The sequence below is a fragment of the Mus caroli genome, chromosome 6, assembly GCF_900094665.2.
Source record: "Mus caroli chromosome 6, CAROLI_EIJ_v1.1, whole genome shotgun sequence".
NCBI lineage: Eukaryota > Metazoa > Chordata > Mammalia > Rodentia > Muridae > Mus > Mus caroli.
This window is the reverse complement of record NC_034575.1, coordinates 24,329,696-24,337,800: the sequence shown is the minus strand read 5'-3', so window position 1 is coordinate 24,337,800 and position 8,105 is coordinate 24,329,696. Positions and strand designations below refer to the sequence as shown.

Sequence of the window (8,105 nt, the reverse complement as noted above, 5' to 3'; positions counted from 1 at the left end):
GAAGCAGGTGGATCTCTGAGTTTAAGGCCAGCCTGGACTACATAGAGAAACCTTGTCTCCAAAAAAAAAAAAAAAAAAAAAAAAAAAAAAAAAAATTTGTGGGAATAAAGAGAGTTGTATTCTTATTATAAATACTGCAAAATAGTGCAGCTGTTACCCAGATTTAAGACTTGGAGTTTCCTCAGCCAGGCCATCCAGCTCCGTTGCAGAAGCCAGGTGTTATCACTGAAGTCAGTGAAATACAGCATCCTAGACGTGAGGGTTCAGCTTTTTTGTCTGCACACTCACAACTTCCTACATACAGGCAGGGCTCTCTGCTGGGGATTGCCTGCCCCTCTGCACTCTTACACTTCTTACTGTAAAGACATCCAACTCTGCGGTAACATACAGTTTCAGGAGTATTCAATACATTCATAATCATGGCCTCCCATCGGGAAGCTCTATCCTTATAGCACTTGCTAGGATGAACCACAGGGGGTGAGAAGCAGCCTCCTTTATTAAGTACCTACTGCATACCACACACTACTTAGTGGGTCTAATAAGCTGCATCTCATCTCATTTTCATAGTGACCCAGGCAGGTGACGTGGTTTTGTTCCTTGTCACACATGAGAACAATGAGACTGAGAAGTAAATTCATTTGTCCATCGGTTGGGTGTCCATCGGTTGGTGGGAGCACGATTGGATCCTGGGCTGCCTCATTGCTTCTGCCTTTGGGAGATTATATGAAGGGTAGTGACAAGAACAGGCCAGGCAGCCTGGCGTGCTCCATGCTCAGCCCCTCCTCCCTTAGCAGAATAGCCAAGTTCTCCCAAGAGGCTAAGGATGCCGTAAGGATTATCATGGCCTACAGTTCCTATCCCCTGACCCGCTCACCACACCCTGGGTTCTCGCTTTCTCAGAGGCACTGAGTAACTGCACAGAGGACCTGGTGGGGTCTCAGCTGGTGCCACCAGACCCCTGCTACACCTGCCAGTGTCAGGTGAGTCCTCTTGCTGTGGGGACCCTCAGAGCCGTCCACCCGCTCTGTTCTGTGAGCTGAGGCTGAGCCCCTTCCTCTCAGCAGCTCCCGAGCTCCTGCTCACTCTGACATTTGTCCTGAGTTTCATCTCCTGCCTACACCCTGCTCCCAACTCTGTCCCCACAACCCCACAAGATCTGCTGTTTTCTCCATGTTGTGTTTACGTGCTCACAATAGGATCTGACGTGGCTCTGTACTCACCGGGCCTGTCCTGAGCTCAGCTGTCCCCTGTGGGAGCGTCACACAACCCCTGGCAGCTGCTGCCCCGTGTGTAAAGGTGAGTGTCCAGACCTGGTCTCCCCATCAGAGAGAATTCAGGGATGTAGAAGGGAAGGGATGGCACTTGTGGGTGCCCTGAGCTCTGCAGTTAGAGTGTTCCTTCCATGCTTTTGTGGAAACAGAGGAGCTAGTCACATGGGTGGAAAGTCAACCCATGAAGCAGAAGGGACAGGGACTGAACCCCACATTCTCAAGCCTGAGGGTTTTCCAGGGGCGGTGAGAACTCCAGACTTTGCACTTCACAGGTGTGGGAGTTGGCTCAGTGGAAGGTTCCAGGGGCTGGCATTCTGGGCCTCTAGGACTCCGTAAGAAACTAGCTTGAATACAAGGTCTAATACCCACCAGACTTACCAGGCTTTCTGGATGCTTGCTAAAGAAATTAGCACCCTTGGGCGCTGATGGAATGAGATAGTGAGTTCCAAGATGGGAGAGTGCTTTTCCTCCGCAGACTGCATGGTGGAGGCTCTTGGCAGGAGAGTTGGGTGTGGAGAGCCCAAAGCAACACTTGCATTGCCTGCACCTGCCATGTAACCTGGGGACAAGTAGGTAGGTAAAGGGAGGCAGGTCTAACATCCACCAGCAAATAGGGGCCATGTGAGTAGCAGCTGCATTGTCCTGGCAAGGAGTTGAGGCCCGGGCTTCATGCCCACCTGCGCTGTTGGGTGTTCTTCTGGGGCAGAGGAACTGTAGAAGAGGCACTGTCTAAGACCCTACTCAGAAGGCCACAGAAATTGCAGGTCATGGCCTGGGTCTTAGTTAGGGTTTCTTTTGCTGTGAAGAGACCCCATGACTGTGGCAACTGTTATAAAGGAAAGTAATTGGGGCTGGCTTACAGGTTCAGAGGTTTAGGCCATTATCATTGTGGCAGGAAGCATGGTGGCATGCAGGCAGTCACAGTGCTGGAGAAGGAGCTGAGAGTTCTACATCTGAATCTACAGGCAGCTGGAAGAGAGAGTCACACTGGGTCTTGCTTGTAAAACCTTAGCCCCCCACCCCCATGGCGCACTTCCTCCAGCAAGGCCACACCTCTAATAATGCCACTCCCTGACATTCTAGGGGGGGGGGTGCATTTTCACTCAAATCACCACAGCCTGGCTTCTGTGGGAAATCCCTATACAATGACATCTGTCTTTAGGATCATGTGGAGTGTACCTTGAGAAGAGCCGAGAGCTCTCCTGTCCTTATGGCTAAAGGTGCTTAAAGCTGGCACAGTCCTCAAGCAGTGCCAAGGGGAGGGATGTGTTGATGGAGGAAGAGTAACATAGCTAAGTCCTCTCTGTTGGCCCCACAAGAACACCCAACAGTGCGGGTGGAAATGGAGCCTGGCCTCAACTCCTTGTCCAGCAGAACAAGGCCTCTGCCACCCACATGGGCCATATTCGCTGGTGGATGCTAGACCCACCTCCCTTTGCCCGATGTTCCTCAGATCACGAGTGGCAGATGCAGGTTATTCAAGTGTTGCTGGGGTCCTGCCGACTCTCCAGCCATCACTCTCCTGCTGAGATCCTCCACCACACAGTCTAAGAAGGAGAAATGGATGTCTGTCTGCTGTGTTTGGGTAGGGCACTGAACCTGTCTCATTTCTCCTCAGACCCTACCCAGTCATGCACACATCAGGGTCGCTGGGTGGCCTCTGGAGAACAGTGGGCAGTGGATGCCTGCACCAGCTGCTCTTGTGTGGCTGGTACTGTGCACTGCCAGACCCAGCGCTGCAAGAAGCTCGCATGTAGCCGGGTGAGTGCCTTGGTTCAAGGTGGTAGGACCAGGGCACACAGGCACTGCCACCCCAGAGCGATGAGAGGGGGCTTGGGTTTCTGTTGCCATCCATGAACTATTGGCGGAGCCAGGGCTGGTGCTGTTCCTGGAGTGACCACCAGGGGGTGAACCTGGGTTCAAGGGATCAGTGAGACCACCAGAGGGCTGAGACTTGACAGGGGAGTGTCCTGTGACTGACTCTGCTTGGGTCCGAGGCCAGGATGAGGTCCCTGCCCTGAGTCCCGGCAGCTGCTGTCTCCGCTGTTTGCCCCGGCCGGCTTCCTGCATGGCCTTCGGAGACCCCCATTACCGCACCTTCGATGGCCGCCTGTTGCACTTCCAAGGCAGCTGCAGCTACGTGCTGGCCAAGGACTGCCACGGCGAGGACTTCAGGTACGAACCCCTTTCTCTACTCCCTGACACCTTAACCTGGCACCTCTGACCTCTGGCACCCGGGCCCTTCCTCCTCTTAGTGTGCACGTGACTAATGATGACCGGGGCCGGAGGGGTGTGGCCTGGACCCAAGAGGTAGCAGTGCTGTTGGGAACCGTGGCTGTGAGGCTGCTGCAGGGCAGGACAGTCATGGTGAGCTAAGGACCCAGGGAAGGTCAAGTGCTACACACTTCACCTGTCTGATCCAACATGGCCCCTTCCTTCCCCTTCCCCTCCCCCTTTTCCAGGTGGACCAGCACACAGTGACCTTGCCCTTCCTCCGGGAGCCACTGCTGTACATTGAGCTTCGTGGTCAAACTGTGATCTTGCATGCCCAGCCTGGGCTTCAGGTATAGACAGAGGGCAAAACAGGGTGGTCCTGGCGCCTCAGCACTGCTAACGCTTCTGTAACTTCCAAAGCGTCTGTTCCTGCCTGGTAGGAGGAGGAGAAGGCAGGAGTGAGAAAGTGTATAAAGTCGGTGGGGATCAGGAGGCAGTCAAGGTGTTCTGAGGACTCTCCCACCTCCCATGTGGAAAAATGACTTGATCTCTTGCTCGCAGCCTGAGCCATAACTTACAAACCCAAGCTGTGTGCACTTGATCCAAACTCTGATGGCGTTGTACCTTCCTTAAGGCCCCAAGGCAGTGATTCTCAGGAAGAGGGTTTTGTTCCACCTGGAGCCCAGTTGAAAGATGCAGTGGGCAGCTCTCCCTGCCACCAGCATTTGGTCAGGCTGTATAACAATGTACACAGGCTAGGGAAGTGGCTCTTCAATGAGCAGTGTGCACCTGTCCATCGCAGGGAGACTATCAAATTAGCTCGTGAACTCCTTGGGGTCTCCGTCCTTCCCCCTCCCTAGTCCCAAGCCTCTTTGCACAGGTGCTGTGGGACGGGCAATCCCAGGTGGAGGTGAGAGTTCCCAGCTCCTACCGGGGCCAGACTTGTGGTCTCTGTGGGAACTTCAATGGCTTTGCCCAGGATGATCTGCAGGGTCCGGATGGGAGGCTCCTGCCCACAGAGGCTTCGTTTGGGAACAGCTGGAAGGTGAGTAGCTTGGCAGCAAGAAGTTGCAACAGGCTAAAGGAACTGGGTACCAGCCCCTGCTAGGGGACCCAAGACAGACTTTTGCATTGTCACGGAAGCTGGAGGTGTAAAAGCTTGCCTTGAAGAGGCAGATGGCCTGCTGGAAACCGTGTCACCTGAATCCCTAGAGTGTACTCTGTCACTCACTGGCTGTGGAACCTTGAACAAGTTATTTACCTGTTTTAGCCTTAATTTATTTGTAAAAGGAAGACAAGATGGATATAGATGGTGCTTTTCTCTGCTGTTTTATTGGTGTTGGTTTTGATATAGAATCTTGCTGGGTAGCCCATACTGGGCTCCAGCCTGATACCTTCTTATCCCAGCTTCCAGAGAACCAGGATCACACACACCTCAATGGGCACCTTCGCTTCTTTCTGTTTTGTTTTGAGACAGGGTCTCACATAACCCAGATCGTCCTATGTAGCCAGGAATAGCATTGAACGACTGTCTGTCTCCTGCCTCTCTCCAAGTGCTGAGATTACAGGACTGCACCACTGTTTCCTTTTTTTTTTTTTTTTTTTTTTTTNTNTCGCACAGAGTANCAAANAAAGGCAGGGCTTTGTGGTGTAGACAAGCAGTCTTCCAACTGTGCTGTTTCGGCAGCCCAGTGTGTGCTGTTCTTGAAGGGACAGCTTTGATTCCTTTGCCTTTTCTTTTTTGACACAAAGTCTCGCCATGTTATCTAGATATATCTAGCCCAGGATCCTCCTGCCCCGGGCTTCTAATGCTGGGATCATAGGTGTGTACCAGTATGCCTTGCCCTTAAAAATTAGCATATATTATTTATACATAATAATTTATTTCATTTTGATATTTCCATACATGTATACAGGGATTTTGATCTCAGTGACAGGCTAGCCCAAACCTCTACTTTCTTTAGTGGGGTGTGGCGGAGAGTTTGTTTATGGGAGCATCACAGGTCCCGCTCAATTTTGCCAGCCATGTTTCCACATCATGATGCTGTCTCCATGTAGGTCCCCAAGGGGCTGGGGCCTGGCCGGCCGTGTTCTGCAGGCCGAGAGGTGGACCCGTGCCGGGCAGCAGGCTACCGTGCCAGGCGTGAGGCCAATGCCCGGTGCCGGATCCTGAAGACTTCACCGTTCAGTCATTGCCATGCTGTGGTGCCCCCGGAACCCTTCTTTGCTGCCTGTGTGTACGACTTGTGTGCTTGTGGTCCAGGCTCCTCCTCTGACACCTGTCTCTGTGATGCCCTTGAAGCCTACGCTAGCCACTGTCGCCAGGCAGGGGTGACTCCTGTCTGGAGGGGTCCTACACTCTGTGGTAAGGGGGTGATACCAGTTTGTATTGATGGAAGGCATAGTACAGAAAAGAGGGGCAGCCAAATAGACTCAAGTCTGGACAGAGAGGGCACAGGGAGCCTGTAAAGTATGATGTAACAGCTAGAGGGGTTCTAGGGGACCTCTGTGACATTGCTTTCCTCTCTGCCTGCAGTGGTGGGCTGCCCTGTGGACCGTGGCTTTGTGTTTGATGAGTGTGGACCACCTTGTCCCCGTACCTGTTTCAACCGGCACATACCCCTAGGGGAACTGGCAGCCCACTGTGTGAGACCCTGTGTTCCAGGCTGCCAGTGTCCTGCAGGCCTGGTGGAACATGAAGGCCATTGCATCTCACCTGAGGCCTGCCCACCAGTCCTGCTTACTGGCGACTAGCCAGCTCACATCCTGTCCACTCCCAGTCAGGAGCAGCCCCTGGTTCCATGCTGAGTTAAGAATACCCATATCCCGGACTTACCTGGCCAGAGGTTACCCCTTGGTGAGCAGTAGTGGAGACTGCCCTGCTCAGGCAATGGGGTCTTATGCCTGTCCTCCAGACATCCACAGTGTGAAAACACAAGAATAAACTCTACACTTGCCCATGACTTCCTTGTATGTGTACTTCTTGCTGGCACTTGTGTTGGAGGCTGGGCTGCTGGGAATTCAGGGCCCAGTGGTCAGAGTCCTTAATCCATCCTTATGTCTGTATCCCTGGGCTGCCCCAACTGACCATGTCCTGGTGTTGTCTCGGAAACTTTGAAATGGAAAGGATAACCCAGGTGCCTTGGTCTTTACCCCGTGCTAGGCGTGTGGTAGGCATGGCCTGTGACTGTTACCTGAGACCCCTTGTAGACCCATGTGGGACCTTCCAGGGGTTGAAGAGCCACTGAGAAGAGGCATAAATCATGCCTAGCCTTCCTCTTTCTTTCTCCTGGGTTTGTTGTTCTGAATGCCTCAATATCTTCTTGGTTACTCTAAGAACTGGTGATACAGGCCTCCGTGCCTAGACAGAGACCAGAGAAGTACAGCTTCATGGGCAGCTTCTGTTCATATGCAGGAGAACCCTTAGAAACACATGTGTGGGCTGGCTGGAGAGATGGCTCAACGGTCAAGAGCACCCGACTGCTCTTCCAGAGGTCCTGAGTTCAATTCCCAGCAACCACATGGTGGCTCACAACCATCTGTAATGGGATCTGATGCCTTCTTCTGGTGTGTCTGAGGACAGCAACAGTGTACTCATGTGCATAAAATAAATAAATAAATCTTAAAAAAAAAAAAAGGAAGAAACACATGTGCACGAACATCTGTGTGCATTCACAGCCACAGCGTCAGGCAGACATGCAGACAATAAATACAGCTTACCAAGATGTCATTATAGGGGAAGGTTTGGGAATAGAAAAGACCCAGAATTTGAGTTTTCTTGAATGATGTGACCTTAAGTGTTTTAGGAACCTTGCCAGGCAGTAGTGGCATCCACCTTTAATCCCAGTACTTGGGAGGCAGAGGCAGAGGCAGGTGGATTTCTGAGTTCAAGTCCAGCCTGGTCTACCGATCGAGTTCCAGGACAACCCAGAGAAACCCTGTCTTGAAACAGAACAAAACAAAACAGTTTTAGGAATCTTAGTTCTAAGATCAGGGGACTCTGTTATCACTAATGATCCCAATATAAGGTAAGTGAGGGCTAATCGCTCCAGGAGAGATGCAGCCAAGCCCTTCATTATTTACTTGGGCAGCCGAGTATTGAAATGAATTGGAGGCCACTCATCCTTTCCAGCTTAGCCTTCTTTTAAAGAGAGAGGCCATTTTCATTTGGGGATCAGAGAGGAAAGCTTGCACCACCCTCTCCTGCCAGACTGACAAGGCTACAAGCAAGCCAGGCTGCTTAGGACAAGAGGACATGGACTGTGAAGAGTCTGGGATGTCTTAGCTTTCCATTGCTATAACAAAATGCCCAAAGCTTTTTAATTTATAAATGAAAAGGTTTATTTTGACTCTCAGTGCTGGAGGCTTCCATCCACGATTGGCTTGTCATGTTGCTTTGGGCCTTGCTGAGGGCACTGGATGGCAACAGTGGGGATTATTCACTGGAGCAAACTACTGACATCATGAACCAGGAAACAGAGACAGGAGAGGACAGGGGCCCACAATTGACTACCTAAGGGTAGTCTTTTCTTTCTTTCTTTCTTTCTTTCTTTCTTTCTTTCTTTCTTTCTTTCTTTCTTTCTTTCTTTCTTCCTTCCTTCCTTCCTTCCTTCCTTCCTT

The 8,105-nt window shown here is 51.6% G+C and overlaps 1 protein-coding gene across 1 annotated transcript in view; it reads left to right on the top strand.

Annotated features, from left to right (window-relative positions):
* Positions 1 to 6,448, top strand: part of Kcp (kielin cysteine rich BMP regulator) — a 37,689-nt gene extending 31,241 nt beyond the window's left edge. The window contains exons 31-39 of the mRNA XM_029478167.1: positions 901 to 980; positions 1,197 to 1,296; positions 2,890 to 3,032; positions 3,274 to 3,446; positions 3,527 to 3,638; positions 3,734 to 3,835; positions 4,366 to 4,530; positions 5,544 to 5,850; positions 6,022 to 6,448. Of these exons, the coding sequence (XP_029334027.1) occupies positions 901 to 980; positions 1,197 to 1,296; positions 2,890 to 3,032; positions 3,274 to 3,446; positions 3,527 to 3,638; positions 3,734 to 3,835; positions 4,366 to 4,530; positions 5,544 to 5,850; positions 6,022 to 6,239 (1,400 nt within the window). The 3' untranslated portion in view covers positions 6,240 to 6,448. The remainder of the gene's footprint in view (positions 1 to 900; positions 981 to 1,196; positions 1,297 to 2,889; positions 3,033 to 3,273; positions 3,447 to 3,526; positions 3,639 to 3,733; positions 3,836 to 4,365; positions 4,531 to 5,543; positions 5,851 to 6,021) is intronic.
* Positions 6,449 to 8,105: the final 1,657 nt, after the last annotated feature.